General features: G+C 41.3%; 1 protein-coding gene across 1 annotated transcript in view; it reads left to right on the top strand.

The window, feature by feature from the left end:
* The window catches only part of ptpa (protein phosphatase 2 phosphatase activator), a 40,343-nt gene extending 22,537 nt beyond the window's left edge, over positions 1–17,806 (top strand). The window contains exons 9-10 of the mRNA XM_028462610.1: positions 6,384–6,491; positions 17,034–17,806. Coding sequence (XP_028318411.1) covers positions 6,384–6,491; positions 17,034–17,108 — 183 coding nt within the window. The 3' untranslated portion in view covers positions 17,109–17,806. The remainder of the gene's footprint in view (positions 1–6,383; positions 6,492–17,033) is intronic.
* Positions 17,807–18,400: the final 594 nt, after the last annotated feature.

Here is an 18,400-nt window from a genome sequence, read left to right as displayed (position 1 = left end):
TGTGTGTGTGTGTGTGTGTGTGTGTGTGTGTGTGTGTGTGTGTGTGTGTGTGTGTGTGTGTGTGTGTGTGTGTGTGTGTGTTCCCGCCCCAAACATGAGTCACATCCTTCCCCACATGCTGCTGTGAATCACTCCTTCCCTTGGGGAATATGAGCCTCCTCCCCCTCCTAGTCCTCCCTCCTCCATGCCCTTCCCCCATGTGTTCTCATGCGAGCCCTGGAAAGTGTCTCGAGCGAAGCTGGGCGGGGGTTCAGTGGGGGGATGGAAAAAGGAGGGGGTTGTTAGATTGATGCCCCGGGGTCTAGGCCTGGGTTCCACGGCCCTCAGAATGGAAATGGTGGGAATCAAGCTCTTTTTTTTTTCTTTCATGCACTTAAACATACTTTCTTTTAAAATATGTTAACTGTCATGAGAGTGAAGAAAATCCAACTTTTAAACACAGAATTCAAGGATAACTCTGTGAAACAATTGGCCTTTTGTCTGTTTACCACTCGTTTTATTATTATAGCAGTTTAATTTGTGTAGCATTTCAGATATTTTTTTTATAGAGCTAGCAGCCACTTCTAGAAGTACTACACTTTTGGAGCCACGTTTTTAGTGAACACAGCATGCAGGATCATTGGTGCCCCACTCCCCTCCTTGCAAGACACATACATCACCCGCCTCACCAGAAAAGCTACCTCGATTGTGAGAGATGCTAGCCATCCCGCACATAGTCTGTTCAGCGTCCTGCCTTCTGAGAGAAGGTATAGGAGCCTCCGTGCCCGCTCCACCAGACTCACCAACAGCTTCATCCACCAAGCTGTCAGGAAGCTGAACTCTCTCCCCTCTGTCACCTCAGTCATATCCACCAGCTGAATCCTTCCCCCCCACCAAAATAGCAAAAAGACTGAAAATGCTGTTATTTATTACTGTTTTACTGACTGCTCTTTGTACTATCACTCTTGCACTACTACTGTATATACAGAATTTTTTTATGCCGCCAAGACCGTTTTGCCTTTGCACTATCATAAACTATATAGGAACTCATCCTGCTACTCCCACCTACACACTGTATTTATATATTAGTATTAGTTTTAGTATTTGGTATTAGTAAATGTTTTATCTGTTGTAAAAATTGTATGTCTACCTTTAGTAGAGGAATGTCTTTTCTGTTGTGCCTGAGCACTTTATCTGTTCACCGTGGGAAGTGAGAAACGTCTTCTCGATTCCCTTGTATGTTTGTGCATGCAAAGGAATTGACAATAAAGCTGACTTTGACTTTGACGTTTACATACAAAAATAACTTAAAATAACCCTTTAAAACCCAGTAAAAGGTGCTGTTTAAATACTTTGTCTTGTAACCTATTATTCTGTGAATCGAGTCTCTTGTTTTGATTTTTATTAATAATTTAAGCTCGATATGTGTCTTTTGTTCTCCTCAGACACATTGAATGACATTAGCAACGTTGGACTTACTTAGATTTTTTTTTTTTGGTTTCTGGAAAGTGAAAGGATGAACTTGTAGTACTTTTGTTTATAGCCTAGGACCAAGAGCAGATGGTAGCTGCTAAATAAGAACACAACAACTTACCCATTATAGAAGGCCTGAAAGTGCTCAGTCCCCTTCTGGATCTTCTTGGTGGCCTAGAAAAACCGATGGAGCCCCCGTTTATGTATATTAACATCAAAGCGCATTTAACTGAAAGGAATGAGTAGACAAGAAACTGACAATGACCGTCGTGACACAGGTTAGTTTTACCCTACTGATGATGTGTTGTTGCAATAGTAATCCTGAAAATGGTTTTCGAGTCAGTTATCAGTAATAGTGGTGGATTAAAAACATGTATCTAATTAGTTAGACTTTGTAATTAATTAATATAGATTAATCTAAATGAATCGCAAAACAATATTTGACACGAGAAGCAACGTTTTTCCAATTTAAATGTATTTTGGTATATGACTGAATCAATGAAAACAATAAATGAGCTTAAACAACAAAGTTGTTTTTATTGTCATCACTGAGTGCTAACATAATGTACAATGTGAATAAAGAACATTATAAATAACTTAATAAAAATAACTTAAATTAAATTAAGCTATTTCATGGATTTTTTAATAAATTTTCAAAAACAAATTTGTGTTTAAAACGGCACTAAGAACAAACATTCCAGAGAAGTGGAAACTGAACAATGCAAAACAGTTTTCATGACATAATAAGACCAGCTGAAGAAGCTGATGAATTTAGTTTAATATTGTCTTTATACATGGCAGTTCAGAAATTGGGTCAGACAAAGCTATCTGTAGCAGGTCTTCTAACTCCGCCCACATCCTCTACCACCGAAAGTGGTCGACTGTCCACGACAATCTTTTATCCTGTGACTTTGTTCATTTGTCAGTCATAGTTTTATTCATTTTGGCTCTGAAGCCTGTCATCTTGAGTGTGGATTGGCAAAACGGCTTGCTCGCAGCATGTTGCAGCTAGCACTGTCCATGCTTGCCGCTACATGTTTAGCATTAAGATGCTAGCGGAGGCTCTGGTGATCATAAAACTCTTTCTTGCACAATTTGCACACAACTGGGATTTTGTTTTCAATAGTGTTTTTTATAGTTGTTTATACTAAAATAATGTCTTTAAATACTAAAAATAGCTTCATAATGTATTAATCACAATAGATGTAAATAGGGCTCCAAGAGATTTGTTTATTTTTACCTTTGACTGCGAAAATCTCACGCATGTGTAGTTACAGTCAAATGTGTTTATTAGAGAGAAGTGATAATTCAGGATCATCGGATTGTAGGATAAATGTCAGTTGTCCAAGACCACCACAGCAGTTGGACCGTTGGTCCAGAGCTGTGTAAAAGTTCTAAAGGTTGTGGATTCTAATCCCTCAATGGTCTACTGCCAACTACCTTTACATTTATGCTCCTAATGAGATTGTTGGGAAGGAGAAGCACAGTGGTACTGGACTCTGCTTTGTTTCCTTGTGTTTCCATTAGCCTGCACTTCCTGGTACCAGGGTTTGCACCAGCTGCTGGCCTGCCATTACATCCTGGGAAAGTTGTATTGTGGAGTTTATCCTATTGCATTGGTAACTAAGGATACTTCCTGGAAACATCATCAGTACAGTTCCTAACTCACATAATTAGTTAATAGGAAAAAACTACATATAACACCGACAATAAAATTAACGTTCAAGCTTTGTTTCTGTTAGATGGATGCATAACTTCATGCTATGTTTATCAAGCTTATTGGAATTTTGTGTTGAAAATTTGATATAACAAAATAAAATAGACATCATAAAACAAAAGTTTTATGAATCCTAGATGACCGCCAGAGGAGGTCCTTTAGCACTGGATATTTACGTCTCACCTATGCGCTGGTCGAGCACCTATCCCAACAAAGTCACCTGTGAACCCCGAGTGACCCTCCGGAGTCTATAAGTTCCGGTGTCACATGTGGATGTTTTCCTCAGGAATTTTCTGGCGAAAGCACAGTGATTCTGAGTGACTGAATGCTCTGGCCAGAAATTGCGGCAACAAAGACCTTCAGAGTGGACTGTGAGTGGCCACAGAGGGACCGGAGATAGCAGTCACCGAGCAGTAGACTGGGTCCAACCGCCTGTCTGCACACCAGACAGAGAAAATCTTGAACTTGTTCTCATATTGGTGCCAACGCATTCAGGATGGTGGCCCTTACAGCATCATTACAGTCATTCAGCAGTGGATCAGCCCCTGCAATGTCCCAGCCAACAGCTGGAGACGCCCCGGGTCGGGGTGCAAGATCTTACCCCTTCAGCTGCGAGAGGAGATCTCTCCTGTCGGGGAGGCGCCACGGCTGGCAGCAATGGAGCCTACACAGCAGGGGAAACCAGGTCCTCCCCGGCCACCAAGGAGCCACCAGCAGCAGGCTGTGGCCCTGCTCGGAGACCAAGTGTTGGCAGGATCAAGGGCAGAGGGGGGAAAGCATAGCGCAAACCCCATGGCCAGTCGTGTGCGAGGGCGTCTTGCCCAAGGAGGCTGGAGATCTCCGTCCAAGAAAACCAGAAGGGGCAGTGGGTTGACTCCTCGGTGGCAAAGAGGTCTATCTTTGCATCCCCAAAAAGTTTGCAGAGGTTTTCCACCACCTTGGGGTGAAGCCTTCATTTGCTGGGGTCACCTTCGAAAGAGAAAATTCGCCACTTGGTTCTGTTCCTCTGACACATGCATTGCTCTCAGGCTGGCCAGCTGGGGAACCACTCAGCCAAGGAGATACTCTGTCACCCGCAGTAACTGCAGTGACCTAGTACCACCCTGGTGGTTTATTTGTGCCACTGCCAACATGTTGTCCAACCGGACAAGGACGTGCCTTCGCTTCATTAAGGGCATAAATTGTTCCAGGGCTAGGTGAACCGCCTACAGCTCCAGCACATTTATGTACCCGATGCTGTCCTGGGCCAGCCACAGGGCTCGCACAGACCGCTTCTGCCAGATGGAGCCCCACTCTGCCAAGCAAGCATCCACCATCACCATCTCTCTGTGAGACGGAATGGCGCCCAGGAACACCCCCTTCGCCAGAAATGACTTCTCTCCCCAGGGGGTTAGAGATCGGGTGCACCTTCAAGTAACCTCGAGGGCGAAGGCCTGAAGCGAAGCATCGCTGAAATCTGTCATCAAAGCATCCACCAATGCTTGTGATGGAGAAGCTGAGAGGGCCGACATAAGGTGGGAGAGGGAGTTACTGACCCACCCCGCTGCCTTGTACTCCTTCGACAGCAAGTCGTTTGTTATTCTGCACTGGGGTCGAGGACACCGAGCGTCGTTCCTTAAGGACTCATCCGGAGACGCTATCAGAGATGCGATTGCCGGCTCTGTAGCTGGTATTTGGCCCAACCCATATTTGGTGGCATCCTGCATAGCCGCTAGGGCCCTGGCGTTCGAATTGGAGTGGGAGAATGACTTGGTGTCTCTCCATCAGGTGTGAATTTCCCTGGCATAATCCTTCGACGGAGGAACTGGAAAAACACTCTGCGGGTGTTCTTGCCTGAAGAAAGCGCTAATGGAGCAGGGTTTTTCTGTGGGACATCGAGCTGCAGTCGAGCTAGGGCCCCACAAATATATAGACTCCATAGGGGTGTCCTCAACCCCCCGCAACAGGCTCTGCCCTGAGGATTGGGAGAGCAACTCAGAGGCATGCGATGGGGAGTCCACTCCAAGTTCTGTAAATTGCGTTGCTGATGCTGCGATGGACATGGCATCTTCATCGGCCAGGGTCCTCACCTCTGGAGGTGCCGGGCTCCTACCTTTGACAGCTAGGACCTTGCAAGGGAGAAGCGGGTTGTCCAGAGGGGTGTCGGCCCCCTCCGAGGCCTGCTTCAATTCTCTCAGCCTGGTCATGCGTTCTGACCATGGCAGACGATTGATGCCCAAACAAGGTGGGCAAAGATCGTGACCGTCATCTAACTCCAGAGGGGCCTGGCAATCCACACAGGAGTGCGCACCGGGAGCAGGAGCGAGGACACTGCCTTCACTGGGAGATACTGCGTTGTACATCAACAGCTCGAGCGGGAGCACTGCTGCTGATGGACAAACTAACCAGATTCTAAGCAGCCTATGCTACGAAGCAAACCCCCAATAAAGCAGCAGGGTGTGTCATTAGCTTGAGTGTGAGCACTGCTACCAACGATGTGCTAAACACACTCGCAGGAACAGAGAACAACAACCTGAGCTGTAAAAAAAAAAACTAGATGGGCTCTAATCGCCTCATTAGCTTGAGCGGGAGCACTGCTACTAACTACACGCTACTGTATTGAAAGGAAAACGACAGCCGAAGCTGTGATAAGAAAACTAGTGTGGCTGATCACTGCCTCTTTAGCTCGAGTGAGAGCACTGCTGCTAACTGAGGACTAAACCCTGTGTAGCCATCACAATAACAGCAGACAGTAACAGCCGCAGCCGGTTGGCAGTAACTAAAGTTTGGGACCATATCACACATAAACAGGAAGTTGAGGGTCGAAAGTGTAGCGAACATACATGTTAAAGCTCTCGCGTGATTTCAGCGTAATCCTCCCGGCTTCAGTAAGTCGTCTGAAGCATATAAATGTAAAGTGAATAACAGTAGTTGACTCTGTTAACCCTATTTAGCATGTTTAGTGCAATTTTGGTAGGTTTAATAGCCAGTAAAGTCATCCAAATAAGGAAAGATGATAAAAGGCAAACAATGCAGAAAGAGGTGAAATGACGCAGAAATGAGGAAACTGAAACGGATTCTGCGAAATGTCAAAATGGAAAATCAGGGTGTCTAAGTATATGCTATTGACAGTCGGCGGAGGGGCAACTGTGGCTACAAATGTAGTTGATTTTTGTATTCAGGTAATTGTAACCTGATGTATGTTGACATGTATTTCTCTGTTTCCCTCCTGTAGATGAAGACCGGTCCATTTGCTGAGCACTCCAACCAGCTGTGGAATATCACTGCAGTGGCGTCTTGGTCCAAAGTCAACCAGGGTCTGATCAGAATGTACAAGGCTGAGGTACGTACGCCTGCTTCTTTAGGCATTAACAAAGCATCAATGTTTTGGTGTGTTGGCCAGACTTTTGAAACAATGGTGTGTAAATTACGTATTTTATAGTCACCCTCGAACAGAAGCCTCGTCAGTCAGTCGACAGCGAATAGTTTTTATTGGAGGGGCGGGACCAACAGTTGTAGTTAGTGACGAAAGAAGCTATAAAAACATCATTGACTTCCATTCTCAGCCAAGAGCAAAATTTGATTACAATTGCTTGTTTTCAATCCATAGAGAGCAGTCACTCCTACATATTCACTGCAAAATACGCCAAATTGAGACACTTTGGCTGAAATGTCAAGAGTTGGACAAGAATTAATGAACAACACTACTTTATATCAAATACATTTGTTTTCAGCAGAAAAAGTGGGCTGGGGGTTTGTTTCTGTTTAAGCTAGCTAGCTGTTTTCAGATTGCTCCGCTTTGCTTCGTGCAGTGGTGCTCACTGAAGCACGTGGGGCGACATCAAACTTTTACCCTCAGCCACTGAGAGGAAGCACAGGGTGGGGGATCATCTTGAAGAAAAAAAAAAAAGAAATAAAAAAAAAATGTTCAAGTGGGAAACTTGATTTCTTTACTACAAAGCAAGACAATGAGCAGATGCTACACACAGAAAGGACAGATCTACAGTACATTCCAAGCAGCGAGTGATATAATTGATTTGAAACCAGGTTTTTTTCTGCTAATGGACATTTTTCAAAACTTTTTTTAAAATCATGGATAAAAGGTACACACCAATTTAAAGAAGAACCATTACTAAGACATCATCCCAGTTTTGGTGAAGCAAGTAAAGAAGACTGTTTTGGAGGATCTGAAGAAAAAGAATAATTTAAATTATGATATTATATATTAAATTGAAGTGTCAATATGAGATAACTGCAAAATAGATTTGATACTTATAATAGTAAAATATATATGTATTAGTGATGCATACATATATTTGTGATGTAGTGTGTTTATGGTCTTTGTCTCAGGCTCAGTACTCTCTTGTCTGTGTAATGTTTTGGTCTTGGTTGAAATGGTCGTGACTACAACTACTGTTTGGCCATTACTTGTGTATCCAACAGATTAAGTCAATATATGTAACAGAAAAAAAGGGTTTTCATTTGGACCTTTTGAGGCAGTTTGTGAGTGTGTTTAAGGCTGCTGTCACACCAGTATAGTCCTGGGCTCGGGCGAATGGTTTGTGTTCACAGTACACTAGGGCTGGGCGGTACACCCGGTTCATACCGAATACCACTTTCTATTTTTGTTATAATATTAATTTTTAATATGTCGCCGCACCGGTGTATTTAATTACACAACTTTCAGAATGCTACTCTGCACCGCGTTTCAGACCGGACCTTTTTCAGCGTTGCACTTCTAAATAGGAAGGGAAACTAGCACTCTGGTGTTAGTTGCTGTGTAAATTATACGTGTAAATGAATAAGAAAGACACAATTGAAAGCTCTGAAGCTGCATGTGCCTGCGTGCGCATGCTTCTGCTACAGGAGAACAATACTCATAGACACACGGTTAGCGCATGTCAGCAGTTTGGCAGTCATCCACAAAAAAGAGAGCAAAGGATCGCAATTTGTAATTCTTATAACGCGGAAATAAGTCCTGGTGGAGCTGCAAACAAAACGCATCCTTATTCACCATAAGAAACCACCACACCACTGAGTATGCAGCATTTTAAGCTAGAAATCAAGCTAATGCTAAAGCTAAGCTAGCGCTGCAAAGAGCCAGTAGGCGGCTGTTGCAAACTTATATTACTAATAGTGTGGAATTATTCTACAATATTCACTCATCATGACAGTAAAATAGACCATCCTAAGTCAATCTACTGCTGTAATTCCTCTCTTATCTTTATTTTTCTTTATCCTCTATCCTTAATTTATCTCTTATCTTTATATTTACCACTATTATTATTATTGCTGCTAGCTTGTGTGTTTGTTTTTTTCTTCTGCGCACCGACTACCAAGTCAAATTCCATGTGCGGCAAAATAAACCTGCCTGATTCTGATTCTCAACCAGTAGAAAATGCTTTGAACACATGGTTATGCATGAAGAAAAAAAAAAAAAACCATTATATACCATGAAACAGTTTAGGAATTTAGAAAAATACTCTGCTATACATCTTTGGTCATACCGCCCAGTCATACAGCCTCTGATGCAGTGGCACGAACTAGTCGCTTGGCGGAGCCGTTACTAGAGTAGTGACAGCTCTTGGCAAACAAACAATGAGAAGAAGACGCTTTCTTCTATTGGTCAAAACGAGTGCGTAAGAGTGCGTAGAGAGTTCTGCCTTTATCTCCAACAACAATGGAGCTGCAACAAATTGTTGTGCTTTTGGTGGTTTTGATCTTTTGTTTCGGGCAGTAGCCGGAATCTTGCCAACCTACAATGCTGTGTGCTCTACGTCATCTTCAACACTTCCTGTGTTTGGTCCACGTCAAGAGCATTTGCCTTCACAGCACAGACAAATTGTTCTAGACTTATATTAATAACACTGCCAGTTCAGCCAAAAAATCGCTTTAGAATTCAACTGCTTGATCTGCTCTAGACTTTGAGAGATCACACCCCCTAAACTAGGCAGACTGAGCAAACGAATCCTCGAGCCTTTTAATCGCTCTAGGATTCTTCAAAGTTCTTGTGGGGAACATTACAGAAAAGTGGAAATGTTTGTATGGATTTTAGATAAACCTTTACCAGAGCTGCTGGCCTGTTAGCATTCTATCATGAGCCACATTGTTTAAACAATGTTTTTAAAAAAAGCTTGTGTTTGCTAGAGCTAGAGTGTTGAAGTGTTTTATTGTGTCAGCCCTTACCCATATTTAATGTTGAATCAGAAGTCTGCTGAGTCAGACGTGCTATCCTCGACCTTCTTTGAAGCTGCTCATAACGATCATCTCTCTTTAATGTGAGCTCTCTGTATATGCCTTCAAACATTTTCTTTAGGTTTATCTTCTTAATTCGGATGACTTACGTGTGATTATTTCTTCTCGTGCCACTGTATGCGGTGCTTCTAAAGTCTTTGTAACACAAATACTCAAAGACAAAGGCCTGTCTGAATTTGAAATAGTCAAAGAAAGATCAAGACACCAGTGTATTCCTGCTCACTCACAGGTACTAAAGTGTTGTCTTGTTTACATGACCATTAAAAATGTAGGTTACTACTGTGAGCACAACACCCGATCAGATGGATTAGTATGGGGTGAGAAAGGAAAGGGTTAACAGGAACGGGGAGAGTGGAATTGCGTGTGTGGGCGGGAGGGAGGGAGGGAGGGGGGTTGGGGGAGGGGGTGTCTAAGCCCGCTCTCTCCCCGCCTGCATGCCCACATCCTGTGTTTTCCAGAGAGCAGCCTGCGAGTCTTCCCAAAGAGCTGAGGGGCCAAGCTGTCTGCCTCCCCCCCCTCCCTCCCTCCCTCCTCGTCCTCCGCTGCCTTCATTAAATCCTCCCCTCCCTCTGTCCCGACCTTCCTCTGAGCCTGGAGCAACCATCAGCAGACTTGCATTCCTCTCTCCTTTCTCCGGCCCCACACCGGGTTTGGAGCAGAGCTAAAAAGAGCAGAATCCAGCCTTGTCTGTGTGAGAAGGGCTATTTCTGAAACTGCGCTGCTTCATTGGAACAAACTTAACTTAGAGGGAAACTATTGCAGTGGATCATGTCCTCCTTTGTGCAGTTGTATCTAATGTCTATATAAGGAATCGAGCTGAGCCGCCCACTTCTTAGACCCACATCTGGATGAGTTGTTTCCAACTTAACGTTTCACTACTTTGGGACGAATCTGAAAATCACTGGTTGGTTTGATCTTTAAAGAGAAACGATAAAACCAGCAAACTTAAAAACATAAGTTCTACAGTTCAGTAGGAAAGGACATATTCAAAGGTGATTTAACAAAAAGGAATCCAGGTGTCCATTGGTTTTCTTTTTGGCACTGGACAAGTCACCAGTTCATCACAGCACAAAGACCCACACATACATTCCCACCTAACGGTTCCTATTGGCCCCGCCCATACATGAACTTTTGTCAATAAGAGTTCTTTGTCACTTCGGCTCGCTGTCAACATAGAGCCTCCGCTTTTCCGTTACAAACTTTTTAGGGTCTACTCGTCATGGCTGCGTCACTTTACACTTTTTCGTTTTGTTTCTGTTTAATCGTCTATTCCTGTTTCAATGACTTTACTGGCTAACTTCCTGAAATCATACAAAACATACTAAGTAAGGTTAGAATCATCTGCTAATATTAGTTTTAGATTCATATGCTCTATATCAGTGGTTCTCAGACTTATTTTGGCCCAAGTACCCCCTTTCTTTTATTATTTACATTTTGCTTAGAATTCTATGAAAAAATAACAATAGAGCATAATGATGTTATGAATCAGTGATTACATGTAAATAAGTGGAATGAAGCAGTATTGAGTGCCTCCTGAATAGATTTATTTGTACATTTTCTTATCATTTGATCTCCCACCTGGTGTGGGACCAAGACTGAGCCTTGTATTTTCAGTTCATGTTCTAATCAAGATAGTTTCCATCATCATTATTATGATTATCATTTGAAACAAAAATAAACATAATAAAACCCCATATTTTTAATGCTTTTGTTTGTAAATTTCTCTCTCTCTTAAGTACCCCCTGTGGTAAACTCATCACCAGTTCAGCTAATACACCATGAGCTAAGGCCCCATCCACACGGAGACAAAATGAAAGCGTTTCCCCTAAAACGGGTAATTATGTGTGCATCCACACGAAAAAGGCTAAAAACGCTCTAGTAAACAATAGAGGCCTCTATGTGGCGCTGTAACGCTACCACAGAAATACACCAAAACAGGGAAGAAGACGGAGCGAAAGGCAGCATCTATTTGCAAGCATGTCTGGATTGGTAGTGGAGGTTTTTTCATTTTTTCTTTATTTGGTCATTAGGGGAACCACCAAATGATTAAGGCTGTGCTGCAGTTCCTGCATGATGCTGGAACATACAGGAGGATCTAGTCGTTACAATAAAGATGCAGTGGAAGGCACTTTGTGGTGTCAACTTTGCCATAAATACAGAAGAAGAAGAAGAAGACACTTGAGGATGCTCATAAAACTCTGTTATGAAAAAACAGGACATATAAAGAGAAAAGGAAGGAGATGGAGACAAAGACATGACAGGAGATTTGCTTGTGGACCTGCTGCTTTGTTGCCATTGTTACTGTTGTTGTTGTGGCGCTCAAGCATGCGGGTTAAGAGAGAGGTGGGACTATGGCATCATTATTTGCAGTATGCGTATACGCCGTCCGCACGGCGCCCCAGCAGGTGGCATTTACAAATTTAACCAGTCTGCGACCCGTTTTCAGAAGTTGGCGTATTCGGCTTCCAAATCTTTGTTGCCGTGTGGACGCAAGGCATAAACGATAAATTACTTGATCGTTTAGACTACAGCCTGTATCCGTGTGGAGGGGGCCTAAACCTGAATTTGTACCAGAGCCGTTTCAGATTTAAATGCAGTCATTATAATCTGAACCGCTTGGTCATCGCAACACATTAATAACGCACTTCAGATGAAGCTCTGCATTCATTTTCAGTCACAGGATAATATGATAACTAGATGAACCATTAAATGTAGCAAGAGATTTTGAATGAGATCATGGGTGGGAATGGGTTTATTTGTCAGTTTGTCGCTTTTTCTAGACCACAGGAGTCAAACTCTTTTTTTTGTCCAGAGGCCAAATATAAACCAGTTTGATCTTGAGTGGCCGCAGATTATAGGCAGGAAAGCAAACAAAGTATCTAAGACAAAATCCTTAACACATTTTCAGATATCGTTCCTTGATTTCGTAAAAAAATTTGTATTTATTCAGGGAAATTTTGTGGAATAATTTAAGGAAAATTGTTCTTTCAACAATTTGAGATAAAATTAAGACTGCCAAATATGTGATAAAGGCATGTGGAAACTGTGAGTCCTGCAAATATTGTGAACTTATTGAATTTGTGTATTTGGAGAGATCTACAACTCAGTTAGTTAAACAATGATTCTTGTTGTCGCTCTTATTTTTACTTTATCCTGTTGGCCAAAATTGGATACTCTAAAGGGCCGGGGCCTTGAGTTAGACACATTTGTTGTAGACATTCAACCACCCTTTTTCCTTTAAGAAAACAATTAAATTTGTGATATAGTTCCAAAACATGGATCTGAGGCATTTAAAGAAAAAAAGAGTTTCATAACGTGAATTCTGTTTTTTCAGTCTGTTTTCCACTATCATGGAAAATCAGAGGCCTGACTAAAGTTCTGTATTGGCCCCGCCCACACAGGAACTTTCTTCAATAAGAGTTCTTTATCACTAAAGCTTCCTGTCAACAGGAATACACATTCTGGAAATGTGTTCCAGAGAAAGAAGTTCTGAAAATTCCTTCTGTTACAGGAGTTGCTTGCTTTTCTTGCATTTTAATTTTAAATTGTACAGTGTGGAAATGATTTTCAGCATCAAAAAGCAGAAGAGTGAACAAGCGAAGGTGAAGCGAGTCAGTGACTCCCTCACTCACTTCTCCTCAGCGCGTCTCAGAGCCGTGTGTGTGTGTTCTCGTTGCTGTTAAGCCATAGGCATCTTCATCTCGCTAAAAATGTTCAGACCTCATTATTCTACTTATGATTTTCTACATTGACTGTAGGAAAATCACCACATTTCCAGACATATTTCAGTGACACTTGAAGTTTTATACATAAGTCTGACATTTCACGGTCATTTTTATGACATGATACCTGTCATTAGCATGAATAAGGTGTCATGAAAGCTGTCATTAGGTGTTGTTTGTTACCCTAACCCTACCTAACCCTATTAGATCCCTTCACCTAACCCAAAAATGCCAACATAGCTCCAAAGCTGTCATAATTTAGCAAATGACACTCAATGTCAGCCTTCATGACAGCTTATTCATGCTCACAGATAATGACAGCGTAATAATAGCCTTATGTATAAAACTTCCAAGTAACGTGTTATCAATATCAATCAATTTCCAGAAATATTTCTCATAAATTGAACAGTTTTGTTCCAGAGTTTGATCATGTGCTTATCTTTTCCTATGAACCTTTGTATGTTAAGTTGTTTAAATGTTTACCTAAAGACTGATTCCAAGACGTGCTTTTCAAATTTAAATGAGGTCTTTTGTGGGAACTGCAGTAATATCGGAACACGCACGCGCGGAGGATGCACACAGTAGAGCTTTAATTGGGCCAAAAAAAAAGACCCAGTCCGAACCCGTCCGACCAGAATGAAGCTGATGTCTCTTTAATCCCGAACACGTTTCAACTCGACGGTGTTCACGTGCATGCAGAATGATCCGTTCCGAGTTTTAGAAACATGACGAGCAGCTCCATGTGTGCTACGTCTGGTTGAAGCACTGTTTATATTGTTTACTTGCACATATTAGCGCTTTTTACCGTTAAATCCACGCCACCAATGAAACCTCGTGCCCTCTCACCAGCCAGAGTGGAGGACCTCGAAGAGTTCATTGGCCGATATTACACCGAGTATGTGATGGAAACCGGACCTAAAGCCGTGAGCACATCAGGTAAATCTGCGAAACGCCGAAAATATGACTCCTCTACGGATACGTCAGATCTGGAGGCCTAGTTCCACGCTGAGATCTTAAAATCCATCAATAAGCGGCTAGGTGTGGTCGATTTACTGCACCAAGACTTTCAGGAAATGAAGGCCAGCCTGGAATTTGCCTTCCAACAAATTCAGGACTTACAAAAAGACAATCATGATATCAATTCGGCTTTATCTGCGGTGACCTCAGATGTAAAAGAGCTAAAAAATCAAAACAAGCTTCTTAAAGAGACAGTCCTCGAAATCCATTCTCGCAGTATGCGAGACAACGTGATCTTCTCAGGTATTCCAGAAACCCCCAACGATGACCCAGAGGCTCTGCTGATAAACTTCATGTCGTCTGCGCTTAAAATCCTTTCAGAAACCGTGAAAAACATGATATGTGTGTTTCTGTTATTCAGAATAAAAAGAGTTAAAACAACCCGTGCACGCCTGGAAGTCTCTTTTGTGTCCAAGTGTGCAGCAATTATTGTGACGGTACCGATTAAAAAAACAACAGGAAATCCCTCCTTTGTTGCTGAAAACTGAACGTAGGGGGTGCCACATCGCTCCGTAGGGGAGCAAAATTACAACGTCGGGGGCTCCTACGCTCAACAGCGCTGGCGAGAACCTTGCTGACAAATCCTAGAGCATTTTAACCACAATAGGATTCATTTGGCTGGTGTGACCACGCAAATGAAATATTGCCCTGATCAGGCAGGTGAAGTCTAGAGTAATTCAGGTGTCCTTTGATCACGAACGCTCTCGGCTCAGTCCAAACACAGGAAGTGTCAAAGATGTCGTAGAGCGCACTGCATTGTGGATGGGCAGGAGAACCCATAGAAAACATGAAAACCATCAAAAGCTTTCCAAAAAATGTTTTAACATTATTGTGCCGTAGTTTGCACTTTCGTGTATAACTATATACACATTATGTAAGACAAGGCTTCAAAATTCCTCGATTTTGTGACCAATCTTTGTAAATTTTAGGGGAATTCTGTGGGATTGTCTACAAGAAATTGCAGGAGTCTAGAAAAATTCAGAGGTCATTTCTAACAATTTGCAGTTAGTAATGACTGTGGTCGTCTGATCTTGGCTCTGAAAAAATGGGAGTCCCTGCAAATAATTTAGAGTTTCATTGAATTTAATTTGAATGGACTGAAATCTACAACTGAATTAGTTGGCAATTGAATTAAGGCTGTGCAATTAATCAAAATTCAATTACGATTTAGATTATTACACTCAACTATTACAAAAATAACAAACGAGAAAACACGATTATTAAAAAGAAATGTATACATATGTTTCATTTGCTAAATAAAACAAACTTCCACGATTTAGGATATCTACAAAGAAGAAAGCTTGGCACATGAGAAAAAAAACATTATAAATACTTATTAATTAATACTAAAGCTATCCTGCAGGCCAACACCAGGAAAGTTGTAAAAACACTTGGTAATTAAGCAAGGCAAGTCTAATTCTGTTATATGAAAACACTTTGGGTTTGACGATGAAGACCTAGAGCAAAGACACATTACGTGCAAGAAAAGTTTTGTTTTGTGCAGAAGTGAGCATACTTGATTTTAGTGTTTGAAGGATTTTATTTATGTTTTTACATTGTTTTGTACAAAAAGGTGATAACGTTTTGGTTGACAAATAATCGTTTGAGTAATTGTTATTACTTTCTTACTTTCTCCTGTGGGCCAAAGGGCCGGATTTGTACCCCGGGCCTTGAGTTTGTTTATTTATTTATTCATTAATTTATTTACTCATGAAGGGGACCATATTCAATCAAAAACATAAATGTTTCCATTTGATGCATTGTTCCAGAGTTATCCTATTTGCGGTCCCTTGGCAGGTCACAATTAAAACATCAGTTATAAAATATAAACGTGTCCTTTAGTTTATTAATTAATGCAACACATTTTTATACTGCTTTTGTGTAAGAAACTCTGTTTTCATTAATGTTGTGTGAAAGATCTTTGGCTTTTATCGCTGACCTTTGATGGTTTTACAAATTTGCCCCTGATTGAGTCTCTTTGAACGAGACGTGTTTGAGGCGTGTTTCTCCAGCCCACTTCTGCCCATATGATTATGACTGATCGTGTCACAGCTCAGCCAGACAAACCAGAGTTCAAACCCTCCCAGCCCCCACCACAGCTACCCAGCACCCCCCACCCCGCTTACTGCCCCAGAATGAGTCCATGTCTGCGAGCACAAAGAGATGTCGGGGCTCCTCGGCCATTTTCGTACGCGGTCAAAGTGCAAACGTCTGGCTGTCACAGACGCCGTCTGTGCCAGAGGAGGCGGCATGTCCTGGAAAAACATGTCAACGGAACATGAAGGAGTGCACATCTCTGTTGATTTGTCCTTCATCGGATGATAATTGTCTGAGGGCCATGTTATCAGCATTCATGACAGTGTTTAGAAAAATGAACAGTCTGAGCATTAATATAGGAAAAAAGAATGGTTTGTGTTGTTTTGTCTGTTTTTGGAGTCATTCTTGTGTTGTTTTGTTGTGGTTTTACATACTTTTCTGGTATTTTTGGAATCGTCTTCTGTATTTTTTGAGTAATTTTGTGTGTTTTTGTTGTCGTTTCTTTTATTTATTTTTCTATTTGTGTATATTTTTGTTGGCATTGTGTAATTTTCTTTTTGTTTTGTATTTTTTTTTTTTTTAAATCTTTTTTTGTATTTTTATTTTCATTTAGTAAATTCATGTTATTTTTGTGTATTTTTAGTTTTCTTGTGTTTTTTTATTTTCTGTTATTTCTGTTGTCTTTCTGTATATTTCTGTTATATTTTAATGTTTTCTCTTCTTTTTATTTTTTGTCATTTTTGGGGTGTACACATAATGAGCCGGCTGCTCATTTCTGATTTACATGATATTCATTAGGTTCATCTGATGTTAGAAAGCATATTCAAACTCTTTCCTCCTCATTTCATTTTTAGTGTTTGGAGAAGTTTCCTGTGATTCAGCATTTCAAATTTGGGAGTCTACTTTCCGTCCAGCCGACGAAGCCTTGACGCCTCGGCACAAAAACACAAATCCAAACCCGAGCTGAACTGAACCCTCAGCCTCCTCCTTTCCAACCGCTCCATAGCAAAGATCCAACCAGTCAAGTCAGACACGCCCATTCTTACCGTGAAGACATCTTAACCTTTACCGCCAAGCATGAGGGGGAGGGGCTTGGTCATTCTGGAGTGTCTGTATATTTTTGGCATGTATTTAAAGTGATGTACAGAGTGATACTGAAGATATTTCCTTCAACCCATGAGCAGCGCTGGTGGAGCTCCCACTAATGCCAGCCTGTGGGACTTCTTCACAATCTGCACTTTTACTCAGAAACCTTGTTTCTTTGAATTTGCCACGATCTCAAGCCAAATGTTAACAAATTCTGCATAAATAAATCAATAGTTTCTTCCATGGAACCTGTCACATGTAAATCTGAGAAGGAGAAAAGATAATGAATTCAAAGAAGTTTGCATTTTTATAACGTTCCAGTTCAAGTCTGTGTTCATCTGTGAAAGCTGGCGCACACACTCATTCTTTATTTATGTGTGTTTGCTGTCAGTTGCTTTTTCTCTCCTTCCTGTTTACTATTGTTCTGTTGACAGTGGTATTATTTTGTGGGTTTTTTTGTTAACCATGGCATGTACGTTATAATGTAATAAAGAAGCTATTTTTGTGAACCCAATAAAAGACTGAGGATATTTGTCTGTCACCGTCTCTACACCATTTGTTTTTTTTAATTTATTTTTGGGTTTGTTTTTGTTTTGTTTTGTTTTTAAGTCAAATCAAGGCCATTCGGTCATATCACATGAGCTGTTTGATGATGATTTGGTTTAAAGCAGCTATGTTTCTTAATTAAACCGTGATATTTATTATGGACTTGTTCTGTGCGTGTGTTTTTTTTTTTTCCTGGCCAATCCAATTTCCTCCCACAGTCCAGAAACATGAATGTTGGTTAATAGGAGATGACTTGTCAGTACTACTGCACACTAAATAAATACATCCTTTAGACCAGGGTTGTCAAAAATCATTTTGGTTCAGGGGCCAAATACAGAGCAGTTTCATTTCAAGTGGGCCACATATTCTGTGTGTGAAAATGAGTAATTTCAACATTATTGAGCCCTAGTTTGCACTTCTACAAATACACAAAATATGTAAGAAATGACAATATCCAAGCAATAAGTGATAGATATCAGTCCAAACAGGGTTTTCACTTTAAATGTATTTGTTTTTGTGACAAATTTCTATTTAAGTAAGGAGAATGTTATGTAATAATTTGATAAAAATGTAAACATTGTGTGAGAAT

This window comes from Gouania willdenowi, chromosome 12, assembly GCF_900634775.1.
Source record: "Gouania willdenowi chromosome 12, fGouWil2.1, whole genome shotgun sequence".
Lineage (NCBI taxonomy): Eukaryota > Metazoa > Chordata > Actinopteri > Blenniiformes > Gobiesocidae > Gouania > Gouania willdenowi.
Note: the sequence above shows the minus strand (reverse complement) of the source record. Positions and strands in the feature narration are given on the sequence as shown.